We start from the raw sequence: 21,025 nt of genomic DNA on the forward strand, positions 1-21,025 counted from the left end.
GGCTCCTAAAATTGGGACGTTCTCTGCTGTTTAATGAATTTAAGTGGTCTTTATGATGATAACAAAACAACACATTACATTTATTCATCCTGAACACTGTTATAGAAAAATGGCTTCAAAAGTAATACAAGCTAGGGTACTATGATCCAGGCACTTAGTAGCCAGCGGTGTTGAAAAATAAAACAGAAACAATCAAAAGGAGTGGTGTACAGGCATGGGAAAGAAACAAAACACCCACTAGCCTACCTACTCGGCAGTGGCAGAGAACACACATAGCGACTTGCATAGTACAGCTCACAGCTCTCTTCAGGCATATAGTAACATTCACAGCTCTCTTCAGGGTCAAAAACGTGTAGACTTAAACATGGTAGTGGTGAGGATGCACACACAAGTCCCTCTGCACTCAGGCAAATGCTGGAATACGACTCATGTTTGCAGACTATGTGGCCTTCCAACTCAGGCCTTATATCCCTTGGGTTGTGGATAGGGACAGACATCTCAGTTTCTACTAACATTTTAGCTGTATTTGGTTTAATTTTTGTAAGCCACCTTGAGTCCGAGTTTGGGGAGGGAAAGGAGAGATACAAATGAATAAAATAACAGCAGCATGGTCTTGTTTCTTTACCATAACCAGTGTAGCAAAATATCTAAAGGATAATGACTACAACCTATGTTTTGGCATGTTTATTTATTATTTGATTTATATCCCACCCTTCTTCCTGGCAGGAGCCCAGAGTGGCAAACAAAAGCACTAAAAACTTTAAAACATCAAAAACACATTAAAACAAAGCATTTTTAAAAACATTTATTAAAAAAGTTTTCAAAACATCATCTAAGATTAAAAACATTTTAAAAAGAAGGTTTAAGAACATATTGAGAGCCAGTGTGGTGTAGTGGTTAAGGTGTTGGACTACAACCTGGGAGACCAGGGTTCGAATCCCCACATAGCCATGAAGCTCACTGGGTGACCTTGGGCCAATCACTGCCTCTCAGCCTCATGAAAACGCTCTTCATAGGGTTGCTATAAGTTGGAATTGACTTGAAGGCAGTACATTTACATTTTTAAGAACATATTAAAAAGCTATTCCAACACAGACACAGACTGGGATTGGTCTCAATTTAAAAAGCTTGTTGAAAGAGGAAGGTCTTCAATAGGCAACAAAAATATAACAGAGATGGCACCTGTCTAATATTTAAGGGGAGGGAATTCCACAGGGTAGGTGCCGCCACACTAAAGGCGTGTTTCCTATGTTGTGCAGAACAGACCTCCTGATAAGACAGTATCTTCAGGAGGCCCTCACCTGCAGAGCACAGTGATCGACTGGGTATATAAGGGATAAGACGGTCTTTTAGGTATCCTGGTCCCAAGCTCTATAGGGCTTTGTACACCAAAACTAGAACCTTGAACTTGGCCCGGTAGCAAATGAGCAGCCAGTGCAATTCTTTCAGCAGTGGGGCGACATTTTGAGGATACCCTGCCCCAGTGAGCAGTCTCGCCGCCGCATTTTGCACCAGCTGCAACTTCCGGACCAATCTCAAGGGTAGCCCCACATTTTGCAACAAACCAAATATGGGGGAAGGAATAAAAAGTGCCCTGGAAATAACTATTGACCAGCTGTCATAGCAGTTCTAGCCTTCTTCACATGCATTGTTCAATCATGGAATATATGTGTAGAAAAAGGGGAGTGGGGCTGTGCCACCACCTGGGACTAGCGGAAGAAGAAGTGAACTGCTGCCAATTCCTGTGCCAGCTGGGGATGATGGGAGTTGTACTCCAAAACATCTGGAGGGCACCAGGTTTGCAATGGCTGGTCTTACTAATATGCTATTGCTCTTACTAATCTAATGTAAGCTGCTTTGGGAGCCTTTTGTTGGCTGAAGTACAAGGTAAAAATGTGTTTAATAAATTGAATAAATAAATAAATCACAGGTTTTGCATTTTCTCTCTTATGAGAGAACACATGGCCTGTAGTTTGTTTATTTATTACATTTCATATATTAAGATACTTTGGAGAGCCAATTTCTGAATATTATATTTCAGCTTGGTTTTTCTCTTTTAATAACAGCAAGACTCAAACATTTTAAATTGGTTCTGGGCAAGCAGTCATTACTTAACAGTTAAAATGACCTCTGCTAAACAATTGAAGGTTGCTTCTCCCATGGGAAATGGTCAACAGATGTATAAGAACACAGGATGGTGCCTTCTACTGACTCAGACCCCTAGTCCATCTAGCTCAGTATTGTCTACACTGACTGGCAGTGGCTCTCCAGGGTTTTAGGGAGGGGAACTTCCCTGCCCAGCCTGGAGATGCCAGGGATTGAAACTGGAAACTTCTGCATGCAAAGCAGATGCTCCACTACTGACCTACACCTCTCCCTTTTTTAATGTATAATCAGAAAAATTGGTTGTGATATATTATTATGAAAATCTGGCCCTTCCTCTTTGTTCCCTCAGCTAAAGCATCAAGCTCTGGTCATCTCTCTCTTTATGCTTTTTTTGTTTTGACTACTGCAACCATCTCTGTGGACTTCCCTTGTCACAACTCAGTCATTTTGCCTCTGTCCAAAAAATCCCATTATCAAAATGGTTCCCTTCTCTCAGTGGTCACACCAAGGATGAGGAAGCTGTCTGACTCCAGCTCCCCTCAGTCCCAGCCAGCATGGCTAATGGCAAGGGAGGAGCGTAGTCCAACAACATCTGGAGGACTACAGGTTCCCCATCTCTGGCTCAGACCATATGGACTAAGCTCCTACACTGGCTTCCAGAATGATGAAGGAGATGGAGCAACTCCCCTGTGAGGAAAGGTTGCAACATTTGGGGATTTTTAGTTTAAAGAAAAGGCGAGTCAGAGGCGACATGATAGAAGTGTATAAAATGATGCATGGTATGAAAAAAGTGGATACAGAAATGCTTTTCTCTCTCTCTCATACACTAGAACTCGTGGACATTCAATACAGCTGAATGTTGGAAGATTCAGGACAGACCAAAGAAAGTACTTCACGCAGCATATAGTTAAACTGTGGAATTTGCTCCCACAGGAGGCAGTGATAGCCGCTAACTGGGATGGCTTTAAAAGAGGATTAGACAAATTCATGGAGAATAAAGCTATCAATGGCTGTTGGACATGATGGCTGTGCTCTACCACCATAGTCAGAGGCAGTATGCTTCTGAAAACCAGTTGCTGGAAGCCACAGGAGGGGACAGTGCTCTTGCGCTCAGGTCCTGCTTGCAGGCTTCCCATGGGCATCTGGTTGGCCACCGTGAGAACAGAATGCTGGGCCACAGACCTGATCCAGTAGGGCTCTTCTTATTTTCTTATATTCTATCCAGTTCCACATCCCACTGGAATGGCTTCTCCTTCCCTTCTAATCTATATTACTACCTTTACAGCTCAATCCTATACATGTCTACTTACAGAATCACAGAATAGTAGAGTTGGAATGGGTCTATAAGGTCATCAAGTCCGACCCCCTGCTCAATGCGGGAATCCAAATCAAAGCATTTCCGACAGATGGCTGTCCAACTGCTCCTTGAATGCCTCCAGTGTCAGAAAGCCCACTACCTCTCTAGGTAATTGATTCCACTGTCATATCGCTTTAACAGTTAGGAAGTTTTTTCCTGATGTTCAGTCAAAATCTGGCTTCCTGCAACTTGAACCCATTATTCTGGGTCCTGCACTCTGGGATGATTGAGAACAGATCCCAACCCTCCTGTGTGACAACCTTTCATGTACTTGAAGAGTGCTATCATATCTCCCCTCAGTCTTCTCTTCTCCAGGCTAAACATGCCCACTTCTTTCAGCCTCTCCTCATAGGGCTTTGTTTCCATTCCCCTGATCATCCTTGTTGCCTTTCTCTGAACGTGTTCCGGTTTGTCTGCAACCTTCTTGAAGTGTGGAGACCAGAACCAGACGCAGTACTCAAGATGAGGCCTAACCAGTGCCAAATACTTCACACGATTTGGAAACTATACTTCTGTTAATGCAACCTAATATAGCATTTACCTTTTTTGCAGCCACATTGCACTGTTGGCACATATTCAGCTTGTGATCAATGACAATTCCAAGATCCTTCTCATATGTCATATTGCTGAGCTAAGTATCCCCCATCTTATAACTGTGCATTTGGTTTCATTTTCCTAAGTATAGAACTTTGCATTTATCCCTGTAGAATTTCATTCTGTTGTTTTCAGCCCAATGCTCCAGCTTATCACAGTTCCTTTGAGTTTTGTTTCTGACTTCCACGGTATTAGCTATGCCCCCCAATTTTGTATCATCTGCAAATTTGATAAGCATGCTCTGTACCTCCTCATCCAAGTCATTAATAAAAATGTTGAAGACCACTGGGCTCAGGACCAAGCCCTGTGGTACCCCACTCGTTACTTCTGCCCAGTTTGAGAAGGAACCATTGATAAGCACTCTTTTATGATTCTGGAGCCTCAGTACTATTCTCAGTACGATTCTGGATACTCATAAGGTAAGTGGGCACAGCATGGAAGCCTTACTGTCCCATGGCCAGGAAGCACATGATGCAGTAACCACAATGAAATTAAGCAGGGCGTGGTCACTGCCTGGATAAGAGTCCAGAGGGACAATCCTATGTACACCATGTTCCATGACACCACGAAAAATCTTGTGCTTTCTTGAACAATCCCACCCATTGTCCCTAACTGCCTGTATGCCTGGAATAACTCTTTCTGTGTTATTTCCCCCAAAGTCAGAATTTAGACTGGGGCAGGGAACTGTTCTGTTCGGTGTATGATGGTACATTGATGATGCTATATTAAATTATAAATAATGATGATAATATTCAAGTGAAGATGATATCCAACATATCCTAAGAATACCTCTTACTCCTACAGCATCCATTTCATGGCCCAAACTGGGTGGCTTAGATTCGGGAGACCTTTAATCACTTTGAAACTAAGTGGCAGCTTCAACTGTCAATGTGTAGAAAGCCAGTTGGAAATAAACATTTAGCAGAAAGGGGAGGGACTCATGCAGATCTTGTACTCCCAAGGTAACACAATATACATAAGATACACAAACCTCTCAAAGGCCTTCTGCCTCACAATTTCTGGAATTCAGGGCTGGCTGAAAGGTTTGAGCCCCCATTCAAGTCAGTGGCCTGTAGGGGACCCTTTCCTAACTCCCCTCCAGCTGACGTGATGGCTTTAGAGGCTTGCAGCCATCATTTCAATTCCCAGAAATGCCCCAAAGAAAGGCAACATCAGGATATTGTGGGAAATTAAAATGGCATCTCCACAGACCTAAACATCTAAGACAGCACAGCTGCACCCAAAGTGCCACGTGTTGACAACGGCCCTGATGGTGTAAAAGAGAGGATGTGGATTAGCTACTGGCTTTTGGCTTGTTAGCCTGCTTCTGCAGAGGCTCTCACAGAGAAAAGGAAACTGATCCTCATATGCCAGAAACGAAGGAGATGCTCAGAAAGACTGTCCCCATGAGGGGAGAATTTGAAAGATGAAATCGAAGGGGGGGGCAGGAAAGCTTGATAAAAAACAAAAGCTTCTCTCATTCAATACAATGCTTTCCAAGTGCTGAAACCTTTAAAAGAGCTTTCCCCTCTCTTCCAATAAAATACACCAACTAGATGTTTATGCTCCTCTTACAGCTCTCTTGATTTACAAAGCCTGTATCATTCTGTTTTGAAAGAGGCATGACCACAATTTGAGCCTCTTTTTTTCTAAATGCCTAAAGGAAGTTGGTGACATGTAAAGCCACGTAGATTAAGTGAGCAATTTACAGCAGTGGGTAACGAGCAGACTGCATTTGACTCAAAACAAGCCAGACAATGCCTACCCTGCAGAGCCTCACAGTTTACGACATTTGCTACTCATCACTCTTAACAAATGCTCTCTGGTTGAAGAGAAAATCACATGTCTTCCATTGCCATTGAAGCCATATCTCTTTGTGCCCATTCCAACCTTCAGAGGACTTCTTTTGGTTCTTCCTTCCTTACTGTTTGTATAATTGCAGCCTTTCAAACTTTCAACATAGCATAGCAGCAAAAGGAGGAAGATGGTGGTATGGTGCTGAAAATATGTCCTGCAGAGCAACTATAAAATTCTAAAGATAATTCATCAACCCACAAAGGTTTTTCCCAGTTCTCTTACCCCTGATTTCTTGAGAGATTAGAGGAGAGGCAATTCAGAACACAAAATGTATTTAGGTTTGCATACAGCATCATGACGCACAAGAGACTTGAGATGTAGCTATCCATTTTCAACACTGAGCTAGGAATGGGAAACTCATTTAGGCCAGAGGACCATACGGGGTAAGTGCAAGGGACTATAGACAATTGCAAAGAGGTAATTATAATTTGCAGTGGAATAGCATTAATCCACACAATGGGTATAACCCAGAGAAAGTGAGTTACACCCAAGTCCCACTGAAATAAATGGAAAAGCGCACTTAAGTTCTATTGTTTACAACAGAAACCAGCTTTCTCCAGATTTCTGTCCAATCTACAGCACAGCTGAAACGGTCACTTTATACTTTAAATTTTAAAGTAAATAATCTGTTAACTGAGATTTAAAAATCCTTATAGCAGCCACTGTTGAACAGTCTCTGCCACTATTCAAGTTTCATCAAGTTAGATGTTGCTAGCCCAAAATAGACTAGCAGGAAGGGCCATCTCAGGATCATCTAATGTAGACTACCAAATTCTAACTGATTTCTGCTTCTCTGCGACTGAAACAGTCATTGTGATGTGGAAGAAAAATGACTATTCATCGATAAACAACAGTATCAACCTTTACATAGTTTGAAAGCAATTCAGTTTCTCAATAATAACGAGGACCAGAAATTTGTATTTCTTTTCATAAAAGTTGGCCAACAAGATTCTAGGATGAATCTACATGCTGGGAACATGTTTACATTTGTGAGTTTCTTTGTTTGATTTTCCTCTTAATGAGCCATGTTAAGAAAATGTCTTATGTATATAAGTTGCTAAACTGAATGGATAAATCCCAAATCATACTTCATAAATTAAGACACAATTTCTTCATAATTTATAGACTTCATTATATTTTGTGAACATAGTTATTTCGTAATTACAGGGTTATATCCAACTAAGTAGACCCAGTGAAATTAACAGACCTGTTAGTCACGTCCATGCATTTAAATTGGTCTACTCTGGGTAGGACTAACATTGGATGCAACCCATAACGTCTATGAAAACATTCCACATTATATAGTAAATTTTTACAATGCCTGAAATTCACTTCTATCCATGACATTTTGGAGAGATAGTCAGCGCTGTAACAGTAGGATGCTGTGAAAACATAAATGTATTTTACTCTTTAAATAATAAAACCAATATAAAACAGTCAAGTGCATTTAATTCTGCTTTTTCCATCTCCCCCTCTAAAATCATACTTATAACAATATCCAGTGGTGAAACAAATAATAATTACATCCAAGTGAAAAGCTTTAAAGGAAAAAGCAAAGTAATGTGCGTGTTTTGTATTGGACTTTTTCCCATATGGAGTGTTCTGAACTAATAATGGCCAAAAGGCATAAAATATGTACATATGGCCTGGTTTTCTATTTTCCCTCTCTAGAATGTATTCAAGACAGAGGCATAAAAACACTATAAATGTCTGATAGTGATTAAGAGATTTCTCCCCCTTTACAAGAGCTCTGCAACCAAGTGCTCCAATGACCAAGACTATTAAATCAAGGACCTAGAATGCCAGTGCTTGAATTTAGTAATGAAGGCAGATTACATTAATCTAAACAGACTGCATGAAATCTTTCAAATGCATGCAGATAGCAACCATACATTTGCATGATTTGCTTGGGCAGGGGGAAACCCCGCTGGAGCTTTGTTGTACTGAATAAAGAGAAAACAACAACAACAGAAACGTTCCAAACAAAAAAACAAAACACCCCATCCACACTCTCTACACACCAGTTCACACACCAATCTAAATTGGATGTGATATATCTCAGTGAAAGGAGTCGAGTTTGCTGGAAAGCTCAGCATTGTGACGGCCTTCGAAACATTGCCACTTTGATTACAGACTGCGGTAGGAGCACTTACAGCTCTATGTGAACCAACACAAACCTATGCAAATGGACAATGTGGCCGATTCTCCAGATAATCAGCCTGTGCTAACTGTGTTCAGTTCTATAATATTTCTACCAGAAGAGTATCACAAGGACCGGTCTCCCCATGAGGGGCAGATTTTAAACAAACAGCTTGTTGGTCACTTCATCCCTTACATGTGAATATGTCTGACAGTCCTTTTCTGCTTCCCTCTACAGCTAAAGCTTAACAATTCAATATAGGAAAGTGAAGCTGGACCAGTGTTCTCATCCATGGATATAATCAGGTCAGCTTCCTACTCTGCTCCTTGAATCATGAGTCAGTAGAGCAATGCAGGGACTTAGAAGCAGGCTATGTTTATTTGTGCTACACTGCATGGCATTTTAATTAGTAACTCTGTAGATTTAAAACCTCTGAATGGACACACAGGGGCAGTTGTGTACCAGAGCTTTTGTGCTCTCATTGATGGAAAAAAATCCTGTTTGGGGACACCAGCAGGGGGTTAATAGAAGCTTTGATAAAGTTCTCTGAATCCTTTTATTGTTGCTCAACTACAGACTGGACTCTGGTGTCTTTCTGGCTCCTCTCAGGAGATTACGATTAATTTTACTCAGTTCAGGGGAGATGGCTAGAAAAAAATATAGCCACCTAAACATTTGGGAGCCATGAAGAAGGTGCAGTTTCTGCTAGAAAACTGATCTGGACTGGAACAGAAATTAAGAACCTGCCTAGCCTTTGCATACACTTCCCAGGACTTTTATGGATCAGGTCCCTGTGAGCTTACTAAAGAGCTTGCTCAAATGTGAAAATATGAAACAGAGAGCTGTTTTCTGAACTTAGAAGCATTACTAGTTTCAACATCTCATAGTCACAATGTAGCATTGTCCCCCAACTATGAATACCGGAAAAGGTAAGGACTGGTGCTACTCACACATGTAGAATAACAGAATCTGCTTTGCTACTGAGTGACAGTGAATTTCACTTCCCAAGGAAAACAGTCTGATCTCTGTCAAAATGTGACCAGATGTGTACTTAAATACCTCTTGACACTACAGAGTATACTACTTCCCCCTAAGTTGTTTACTGAACCCTGAAGCTGGTGATTTACCACGGTTAAAGTTGTTGAAACTTTTGCTTTGCCGACTGAATTTTACCCTCTTGTTGAATACCAATTCATGGAAATGGGTGGTACAGCTGCTTTGCCAAGCAGCAGTTGCTGTTTGTATTATTTCTCTGTGTAAAAATGTAATCACTTTAAAATAATAAATCTAACCCCTCCCAGTGATAGATTTCCCTTTTTGTTTTGTTTTGAGTTGGCTGCATGTACGCACATTCTTAATAGCACGTCCAGCGCACATGAACAAAGCTGGTTACCAAAGGGAAAAAGGCAGCTTAAGAGCAGATATTTCCTATCACAAGCTCACTCTTTTTCGGGGCATAATTAAATGACCATGGGAAGGAATTCTCAATTGATTGGCATTGTTTATTTTTGAGGTCCTTGAGAGTTCCCTTCCCAAGCACACATGACAGATAAATGAAAGGCATCTTTTAGCTAACCATTCATTTCAGTAGCATCTCAGAACAATTCAACGCTACGATTATTTTTTCTGCTCTCTGGATCTCCTACCACATTTAGACTTCCAAGTTCTGAGGTTTCTTGCATTTGTTTTCCTTTCAAAAGCTCTTTATACAGTATACTGTGAATCATCAAGCCATCAAAGGAACAAAAGCCAAAGTCTCAGGTAAACAATGACAGAATGATTTTTTAGAAAGCCAGCTGTCTCAATTTTTAAATATTTAAAACTTATGTTTGTTTTTATTAGGAGGAGGGTTTTTTTAACACAAAAAAACAAATAAAGTAGGGCTGGCATGTATGCAAAATGTGGGTTTCAAGGCACACATATCATTATGCTCCTGACCATATTACATCTTCCAAATATTTAACCATCTGTGAACTGCCTCCCTTACAAGCTTTGAACTTCAGATTCTTAATCACCTCCCATTTGTAGAAACTTCCTTTCCTTTGACACATAGAAAGGCTAAAGCTGCCCGCTGTGTCAAGCATCTGTGATATACATCTTAGGCTTGTCTCTTGCTGACAGATCTTCTTATCTTGGTTCACCAAGACACCCAACAATCAACCTTCCTTTCCTTTTCCTGTGGCTCCTGTACAAAGTTCCCCAGGCTGCTTTCTATACCTTTGAGGAGTCAAGATGCCAATCACATGAAGGAGGACACCATGCTGGACTGAAACATGCATGAACAGCATCTGTCTTTTGTTCAGTTACAACTTCAAAGTTCAAGTGAGAGCACCTTTCTGACCAAATTATCTCTGTACGGATTGTGAACAGCAAGAGCATATAGACAGATGTTCTTAGTGGCTGCCTTGCAATGATGAAACACCTTTTCCCTAGAGCTCTATTAATGTCTGAGCCAGAATACTTCCTGGAAAGGGTTTTAAATTTTCCAGCTTGGCCTGATGTTGAATGGTCAGGGTTAAAGAGACGCAAGTGGTGCTTTTGCATCAGTACAGTGGGATATAAAAGTTTTAAATAAATAACTAGGTTTTTTCAGGAGAGAGGTTTGTCAATTTCTTCTTCAAAAGCGTTATTAGTTGCCTAGTGAACATGAAAAAACTTACACCTCATCCTCCCCTTCCCAACTCTTATTTCCATTTTTGTTCCTTATTATCCTTTTTATCTGACTGAAAACAGAAGACTGGTTTTCCATTAGTTCCAAGAGGAATGTGATTTAATTATTAGAAGCCCCTTTTATTCTAGTTCTGTACCACCTAAAGAGATGATATATCAGTCTTCAAAACTTTTTATTTATTTATTATTTCATTTATATCCCGCCCTTCCTCCCAGCAGGAGCAGCAACAAAAACCTTTTGTTGTAATTTTAGTTACAAAGTTCATTCTTTTCTATTATTTTTGTTATACATCAAAGATTAAATTGTTGATGAAAAAGAGGAGTATTGTTACTCGTCTTAAGCATTTTGGGATAGAAATTGAACTATGTACATAAATAAATCATTTTTGAAATCTATTCTTCATTTACAGAATTATGAGCTTGTACTGTGAAGATGCTTCAAAACTAGTTGTTGTACTGCAGATGAAATGAATATTTCCTTACTTCTTGAAATGATGTAGAAGCAATGGACCTCAATATACTAAACACCAGCACAGACACTTACTATGTTCATATCAGAGTTAATTATTCTCTTTATTCATTTCACAGTATAAAACAGGAGCAGCCAACATGGGGCCCTCCAGATGTTATTGGATTCTAGATCCCATCAGCCCCAGCCAATATGTCCAATGGCAAGAAGGCTGCAGGTCATCCTGCTGCTTTTTGGCCATCACAACAAACCTTGCACCTCTGTAAAGAGGCCTTGCATGCTTCCCAGCCTGGCAGATAACACAGTCATGAGAAGAAACCACATCAGAACCTATTCCCATGTGATCTTAAGATTTCTCCCATTGCAAGAGTGAGATATAAAAGACACTCACAGCTTCCCACACTTTCCTTTGGCTCTTCATTTTGGAAAAGCATCTCATTCAAAACACTCTGTCAATGCGCTAAGATCCTTGCTGTCAGGCAACGGGGCTTTGCTCTTCTCAGACCACAACACTGTACATCCGCACTCTAATCAAGCAACATAACTGCCCACCAGCAGATGGAAGCTTGTGAGTACAGGATACAGAATCCCCATAGGACTTGGGTCTAGCCTTTAGATCTCAGTCCCACCAGAAATAAGAATGACCTTAGCCCTTACTACTTTGAGAACTAAACAGAATACTCATTAGTTTGACTTAGTTTCCTGTCACTGATTTCCTCACACACACTAAACCAAACACTCACTCAACAATACAAAGTTAAACAACTATACATTTGGGATGGGGGAAATAGCTCTTCAATCTATATGAAATAATAAAAACTTGCAAAAAGAAGGAAAAAGACAGATCACCCTTATTATTTGTGTAATTTTTTAAAAATGCAGTCCAGCCTCATTTACAGATTCAGCTGATGAAACATCCAAAATGTTAAGATAACAGAAAGTGACACTGTCAGGTGGGATACTGAGGAAAAAAGGAAGTCACACAGCAAATTTGGATAACTAGGTGTTTGGATGACAGAAGTCCAGGTGAGGAAACTTCTGCTGTAGCTGGCATGTGCGAAGCTGCCTCACTGACAAACTAGAGACGATGATGAATGAGACAGTCAATTAACTTTATTTTTGCATGCAAATGTAAATGTGTTTTTGCAGCTACTTAAAATAATTGTCCAACTTCATTTCATTTCAAATGTTTGTGAGTTATGGGCTAATTAGAAATACAGAAAGCAAGATGGCAGGAGAACAGAAAGACTGACAGACCCTTTGCTTTACTAGCCTTGGCAGCCTTAGCTATAACACTTGGAATCAAACTAAGGGCCATCTGATGCTTTTGATTTGCCTGTGCAACTTCCATCATTGTCAGTGCGAGCGACACAAACTTGACGCAGGGCATAATACAGCAATAGATTCTCATTTGATACACCTACACTATTGCACAGTCTAAATTAGACTGGCAGAACACAGAAGAGCTTTATATGAATTTTCTGTGCTGTACAGCACAATGCACATGGAATTCTAATCAGCATCTGAAAGGAAGCAGGGGTTTCTGAAAACATTACATCAAAATACCAATTTTTAAAAATAAAATCTTCCAGTACTTGTGAGTTACCTGGAAGTAACCGCCCTAAGTCCTGCAGCTGTTCTAATAATATGCTTAAAAAATTTAAACAGCAAAACATCCTATTGATCTCCCCTCCTCCCCCCATACACATATACACATTTCACCTCAACCATTGTGTCTCAGTTTGGAAAATCAAAGTGTGAATTCACTTTTCTTTCTCCATGACATCCATGAATATCTACCCTGGCTGCTGCTTGTGAAGATTTAGTTTGATGCTACTGAAACGAAACTCAAAACAGTATTTAGCTAGCAGAAGAATGTGTTCATTTTGACCTATTGGTTTGGCATTCTAGATCATATCTGACATGTCCTGAAAATTGGAGGCAAGCATTAAAGGCTAGAGGTGCTTAAGGATCTGGAGAAGGTGTGTGCGTGTGTGTCCCTTCGAAATAAAAAAGGTATGACAGGCAGACAGCTGGATGTGCTGAAAAAGAAGGAAGGGTGTGGATATCTTCATACAAAAGATCCATCACTGACTACAGCAGCAATTTTTAAATATCCACCACCAAGTGCAATGAAGGAAAAGCTTGCTAATTTATTTATAGGGCTTTCCCAACCAAATTGGTGTTTCCTCTACCCTGTCATAGTCAACTTATAAGAACATTAAGCTGAAGGTATCCAATAGGCTAACAAATTACCATGCAGTCTTAATGTGTCTGCCAAAACACCCCAAACCATTACAACAAAAACCCTTCATGCAACTTCTCCCCAAAGTCAGAAAGGAGCTGTGTCCTCTGAACTACACAAAATTAAGCCAAATGTAAAGAGGAAAGATAGAGACATTTCTATTTTTAATCATAACTCTGCTTTATTTTTTCCCATGCAGCTTTATTCCCATGTGAACGCTTTTTGTTTCAGAACAGAAACATTGCCTTTACTTCAGTGTGTACCCACATATAATATATACACAGCAAGATTAAAACTGAAGTTTGAACCCAAAAACACTCAATATGTTATCCCTATATCTAAAAAGCATGTGTTTGTGCGCATGTATTGTTCCCTGCCACAAAGCAAAGGTTCTTTACTTATCATGAACAGCATCTCTTCACCAAGAGATTTATTTTTCATTTTGAACAGCTTCGGTCTATTATCCTTTTTTCCCATGGTTGGTGGAATGTTCTGAGACTTTTAAGATACGTTTGTAAGAACTAAAGGTCCATCTAGTCCTGGATCCTGTTCTTACAGTGGCCAACAGGAAGTCTGCAAGCAGGACCTTAGGACGACAGCAATCTCCCCACTTATGATTGCCAGAAACTGGTATTCAGAAGCGTACTGCCTCCGACAGCAGAGGCAGAACATGGTTGGTAGTCATTATCTTCCATTAATTTGTCTAATCCTCTTTTAAAGCCATTGATACATTTTGTGAGAGCAAATTCCATGGTTCCACTATGTGAAAAAGTATTTTCTTTTGTCTGTCCCAAAAATGTTCAGCTTCGTTGGATGGCCCCAATTTCTATTATTACGAGACAGCCCTATCCACTTTCTCAATACCATGCACAATCTTAGACACTTCCATCATGTCCCTCCTTACTTGCCTTCTTTCTAAACTAAAAAGCTCCAAATTTTGCAACCTTTCCTCCTAGGAGAGTTGCTCCAGCACCTCAATCATTTTGCTTGCCCTTTTCTTGAGCCTTTTCTAGCTCTACAGTATCCTTTTTGAGGGGAAGCAGTCAGAATGTGCACGGTATTCCAAGTGTTGTCACACAGATTTATATAACGATATTATGATACTGGCAGTTTTATTTTCAATCCCTTTCCTAATATGTCCAACATGGAATATGCCTTTTTCACAGCTGCTGTACCCTGGATCGAATCAACAACTTCATCAAGCTATCTACCACATCCCCAAGGTCTTGTTTTTGATCAGTCACTGTCAGTTTAGTTCCCATGAGCATATATGTGAAATTAGAATTTTTTGCCCCAACGTGACTTTACATTTGCTTATACTGAATTGTATTTGCCATTTTGCTGCTCATTCACCCAGTTTAGAGAGATTGTTTTGGAGCTCCTCACAATCTCTTTTTGTTTTCAAATTTGGTATCATCAGCTTGGTAATGTTTCTCACTGAAAGCAGCCTTTTAACCTACACTTTCTACTTTCTATTACCAACATAGCTTGGTTTCTAGAGGATTTATTTTAAAAATATTGGTCTCAGTCCAGCCAAAGTTAAGAACTTATACACTCCATCCACTTCAAGAGAGGTAGGGATGTGGATTAAATACAAGCTTAACTTGTATGAAAGTGAATGAGACTGAAAAGTGCTTAATTTTAGCTGGATCATCCATCTATGCTTTATTGAAATTGGTTAGAAAGGTATGCAGTCTATTTCAGCTGACAGAAAACCACTGATTTTAGTAGTTAATTTACCTGCTTATAACAAAGTTACCACAAAAAAACCCTATTTTTATGATGGAAGAACTGATAAATTCAATTTCAGCTGATGTCCTCATTTCTCTTTGTGTAAAATTACTGTCATGCTACAATCCTATAGGTAATTATCTAGTAGCAAGTCCCATCATATTCACTGTGGCTTACTTCTGAGGAGACATGTATAGGATTGCACTGTTAATAGCCAAAGATCACCGCAGTATTGTTTCTTAATAAGATCGTATCAAGCCAAGAGATCTGCAAGCCATCTAATGTTTTTAACATATACCTTTCTGAAGAAAGAGCCAGTGTGGTATAGTGGTCAAGGTGTTGGACTACGACCTGGGATACCAGGGTTTGAATCCCCGCATAGCCATGAAGCTCACTGGGTGACCTTGGGCCAATCACTGCCTCTCAGCCTCATGAAAACCCTATTCACAGGGTTGCCATAAGTCGGAATCGACTTGAAGGCAGTGCATTTACATCTTTTTCTGAAGAAAGATTTTTTTTTTAAAAAAAGGAATATTGTATATGTACAAAGCCATATTTAGAAATTATGAGGGCAGACACAAATCTTATTAAATAATAATAATGTGTTTATATATTCACTTTGGTAACAAAAATTTTATTTGCATATTTTCATTTATACATTCCCCTGCAATACCTGAAACTGAAAAAAAAATACTGTAAACAAAACACAAATGAAAAAGTAAGGAAGTGAGTAAACTAAAGAGCAACTCAGCAGCCCAATTATATTGCTCCATCTGAGTTGATAAAAATTGTATAGAAAAAAAAAGACCACTCATGGCTCACTAATATACTGTTTCTCCTGTACAGTACTGTATTTATTTTCAATAAATGTGGTGCCAAGTATTTGGGCAAATAAATGGATGCTGTTGATTTAATGGAGGAGTCTCAATGAAATCCTTTTCACTTTTACAAGTTCTGTGAATATACTGTTGACAATATTATTTTCTGTCTCCTTTTACTTCTTTCTCTCTCACATACACAGAGCTTTTGTCAGGAATAGGATGCGCAGTATAGGAAAATAGGAAGCTGCCTTATACCAGGTCAGACTATTTGCTCATCCAGTCCAGCACTGATTGTACTTTGGCCCACCAATAGCTCTCCAAGGTATCAGTTGGTGGTCTTTCACACCACCTTCTATCTCATCTTTATAACTGGAGGTGCTGCTGACTGTACCTGGGACCTTTAGCATGCAAAGCATGTGTTGAATTACCACCCATCACTCTAAGCCACATGCATCCACACTGGCCAGCAATGATTAGAACAAGTCTAGCACAGGATGAACTATCTACACAACCCCCCAAACTATAACATTGGCTAAGTTTCTCTCATTCTATAACATAAGAATATAGTAAGAGCCTGCTGGATCAGGGAAATTATCTATCTAGTCCAGTATCCTGTTCTCACAGTGGCCAACCAGATGGTTTTGTGAAGATGAATCATAATAGTGTGAAGATATTTTGTACTAATTTCTAATATGGTGTTAACTATCCCAAATTAGGAGCAGGAGAAACACTGAATATCAAGAAACTATAGTTTGTTTCTAATGGTGCCTTGGCACTAGCAGAAACAACTTTTTCTTGAGCAAGATGTGGCACAGAATCTACACTGATGTCCCTATCTCCACTCCCACTGCAACCCCCTGACCCACATACAATGCCTTTGATTAAGCCCCCCCACTCAGGAGAAGTATTTTGGGAACAGAAGAAGCTGCAGAAAGGAAAGAGTGGGAAATTCACTCATGCAGAATTGGTACTATCCAATATGTTTCTTGACTCCAATTGTCATAACCAATCTTAGCTTTCCTGCAAAATTCTCAAGAGCAAATCAAACTCTAGAGAAGAAACAAACCACACAACAAGGACAATACACAAATTGAACTCATCTCTCCATGACAAAAGCAAATCAAAGAATAAATTAATTCCATATATGGCAGCAAGCTAGTATGATTTACATAATGATGTGACGTGTATTATTGCTTAGGGCACATAAGAAGATCCCTTTTGGGTCAGGTCAAAAGCCCATCTAGTCCAGCTTCCAGTTCTCACAGTGGCCAATCAGATACCTCTGGGAAGCCCATAAGAAGAACCTGAGTGCAACAGCACTCTCCCCATTTTTGATTCCCACCAACTGGCATTCTGAGGCATACTGACTCTGACATGATCTGAGATTTACATTCTAGATAAGTGTCTATTATTTTGATTTTGAACACACACACATACACCAGCTTTCCACGGAGAATGCTTTGACCTGCTTCACTTTCCCTTTCAAGTTCCTTTTTCCCAATCCTCTCTTTCTGGGGAAGTTTCTTCTTTTGAGGTCAAACGTGACTGTGTTGGGTTTTCTTGGCACCTGTCCACTTGGAAATGCATAGACAGCCTGGCTGGGAGTCCAGAGTCTGTGAGTTCAAATCCCCGCTTGTGTCTCCTGGGTGTCAAGGGCCAGCTAAAGATCATCCCCACAGTGAGTGGCTCCGGGTTACGTGCCCTGCCACCTGTGCAGCCGTGGGCAAGCTGCATAGTCCCAAGGAGCCCAGTTGCCCCCCAGCTGGCAGTTGTGGACAAGGAAGGGGCTGGCTTCTGCAGCTGTGGCAAGCTGAGCAGGCCCTAGCCAGCTGGGGAGGACTAGCCTCAAAGGGAGGCAATGGTAAACCCCCTCTGAATACCACTTACCATGAAAACCCTATTCATAGGGTAGCCATAAGTCGGGATCGACTTGAAGGCATCCCATTTCCATTTTTCATGGTCAGTGTTCCCAAATAGTTCAACATCATTTACATCTCATAGCAGGTTCTGCATGCCACTTAAGACTAAGTCCAGAATTACCACCCAGCTGGCCAGTTCCACTCTCCCAAATTAAGAGCAGGAGACACATTGAACATCAAGAAACTATAGTTTGTCTCTAATTTTACTTCTTTGTCATGACTGGAACATGCTTATAACCAGTCTATATGAGAGTAACTGAAGTCACCCATTATTATAGCACTTCCACTTTTGCATGCCTCCTTGATTTAATTCTCCATGATTGATTTAATTCTCAAAGTCACCCTGATCAGGAAGACAATGGTACATCTGCAATACTAAATTACTCTTGGGATCTGGTAACACCACCCACTGTGGAGAAGTCTGTCCCTTTGAGGATTTCTACCTTGTTGGACTCTGCATTGACTTTGTACATCAGAGAGACACTATTTCCAGTACATCCTTGCCTATTCTTCCAATAGAGTTTGTATCCAGAGACAACCATGTCCCACTACTTCCCACTGTTCCACCAGATTTCCATTGTGCCTACTATATCAATGCTCCCCTCTAAAATCAAGCACCTCATCTCGCCCATCTTGTCTTGGAGGCTTCTAGCATCAGCATATAAACCACGTATACACAGTGTCTCTCTCCAGATGTCTGGCATGTGCATTTTACCCCATAGTGCTTTGGCCTCTCTGAATTAAACAGCAATCCTGCAAGGCATATTCTCCTGAAACCATTCAGTGAGCCATTCCCTACAATGTTTCAGAAGCTCAGGATAAAAGCCAAACAAAATTGAAATTCTAGATCCTGGTGCCAAAGCTGGTGTAGGGAATCCTGGTGCCAAAGCTGATCTATCTGTATTCTTTATTCCCTGGTTGCTATTTTACTTCTCTTCCATATGGTGCTGAGAAAAAAAAAGGCTCATGGCTAAACAGCCCTCTGGCTCAAGCATTAAGACTCCTGACCAAAGAAGAATATAATGCACTTGTTAAAAGGTAATGCTTCCTATGCGGAATGAGTTCTGACGTTCTTTCAGATTAGCACATGCAGTCAAATATAGGCCAAAATGGCACAATGACTATTTCAGCAGCATCTCCTTAAAGCACAATTTCATCCTAATAAAGTAACTGTGAAAGGTAGTGAGCAAACATAATAATTTTGTAAGCATTTCATAGATTTTGCTGGTGTTGTATTTAGCATCAACTGATTAGCTCATACAGTTTTCAAACAAGATGGAGAATGGAGAGAAAGGGAGGAAACATCTATGTAGCATTTTACCTGCTTGGTTAGTTGTCACAGTGACAGACACAGCCTGGTCTGAGCTAGGATTCTGCTTGGATACTCCATTTACTGCCCAGATTTCAAAGGTGTAGTTAGTGTGCGCCAGAAGGTCAGTGATAGAAACCTTGGTGATTTTCAAGCCATTCTGCTGAGGGCTGAAGTGTACACCACTCCCACAAGACCGACAGCGGTTCAGATCATTGGCCCCACATCTCTTGCATACCACGTTATAGGAAACATCCTCACGACCACCTTTGTTCTGAGGAGGGCTCCATTCCAAGTTGACTGATGTCTCGTTGACATTGGATATCAGGTTCTGGGGGGCAGATGGAGGGCCTGCAAGACAAAAGCACCGACATTTTGAAATTACATGTCCACAACAATATCTGCCCTGATGCTTATCATGGGATCTACATCTAGCAGTCTGCATCTGTCCCATTTCATATGCAACTTTTTAAAAATACACACTCCCACAGAGCTAGGGTCATGTGCATATGGAAGCAGGCTTCCATGTACATATTTCTGGCTGGATAGCAAATTGTGTGTACCAATGGCTGCTGTGTGTGTGTATTGCCTGAGCTAAAAAAGACCAATCCAGGTGCTGTGCAGTAACAGTCAGAACACTGGAGAGAATGAGCTTTAGTCCTCTTGCTCTCCCTACATCCCTCTAAATAGATGATCATAGCCAAAGACCTAGATTGTGCTTTTCAGCTTCAGAAAATGTGTGCATAGCAGCCAGCTTCTGCATACATACGTTGCTGGATCAAAGCCAAAAGCATCACCAGGATCTCTCTTAATACTAGGAACAGGTGCATGAATAAAACGTTTCACAGCTCTTTTCTCCTGGCCTTTGCATTGCCCATTTCCCCCCAGATATTCACTAAGCTTCACAAAAAAATCACAGTGCACCTTTGTTAATTGCACTACCCTCATCATTTTACGCTTACCCACCTATTCTGCTATATCCTGCAAAGGCATGGTTTGCATGCTTTTTCTGTGCAAATTTGGCATGATTTAACATCGAGAAATATTATCAAAATGCATACATTAATGCAGTGGATTGGAGAAAGAAACAAGTATACATTGCAAACATGGCAAAATATATAAAGCTTATGAAAAACTCTGCAGATATAATAAGAAAAAAGTAATAGTGGGTCTGTTCCACTATTAATTTCACACTGGGGGACATCAGGCTCACACACTACCGTACCACCCCTGCTTTCCTCACTGGATGAAATGAATGGCAACTCATCTAGTGCATTCTCTCTCACAAGGTCAGGAAGACCCTACTTCAAATAAACATGGCATCTCCTCACTGGTTCAGTATGTTTTTTGCATGAAAAACACCAGAGCCTAAAGCACACTCAGAATCTTCCTATCAGCAGAGAGGGCATCTGAACAGGCCCAAGGGTGTGAACAGAAAGAGTCATGCCTTTAGTGCAGTGGGCCCAACTCTATGGAACTCTCTTCCATTAGAAATCTGGTAGGCACCGTCCCTCAAAAGTTTCAGACACCAGATCACAGTGGTATTATTTCAGGAGGCCTTGGCTCTATGAACGTGTTCTAATCCCCCCCCTTCTGATGTTTAAACATACATTTTAAATTCTGTGTATGGTATGTTTTACTCTTTCCTGTACAGTGTGGTGTTTTGAGACATACAGTGAAAAGCAGGGGACAAATTTCTTATAACAGGTCTAATTTGTCAGTGAGAATCCACAGAAATATCAAGTGTGGGAGAGAGTGAATGGGATGTGTGGAAAGAATGATATGTTGAAATGTGAAGTATGTACAA

General features: G+C 40.5%; 1 protein-coding gene across 2 annotated transcripts in view; it reads right to left on the reverse strand.

Annotated features, from left to right (window-relative positions):
* The window catches only part of EPHA4 (EPH receptor A4), a 215,321-nt gene that overhangs the window by 78,548 nt on the left and 115,748 nt on the right, over window positions 1-21,025 (reverse strand). For both annotated transcript variants that reach the window (XM_061636780.1, XM_061636781.1), the window contains exon 5: window positions 19,231-19,569. In XM_061636780.1, the coding sequence (XP_061492764.1) occupies window positions 19,231-19,569 (339 nt within the window). The remainder of the gene's footprint in view (window positions 1-19,230; window positions 19,570-21,025) is intronic.

This window comes from Rhineura floridana, chromosome 7 (genome assembly GCF_030035675.1).
Source record: "Rhineura floridana isolate rRhiFlo1 chromosome 7, rRhiFlo1.hap2, whole genome shotgun sequence".
Classification (NCBI taxonomy): domain Eukaryota; kingdom Metazoa; phylum Chordata; class Lepidosauria; order Squamata; family Rhineuridae; genus Rhineura; species Rhineura floridana.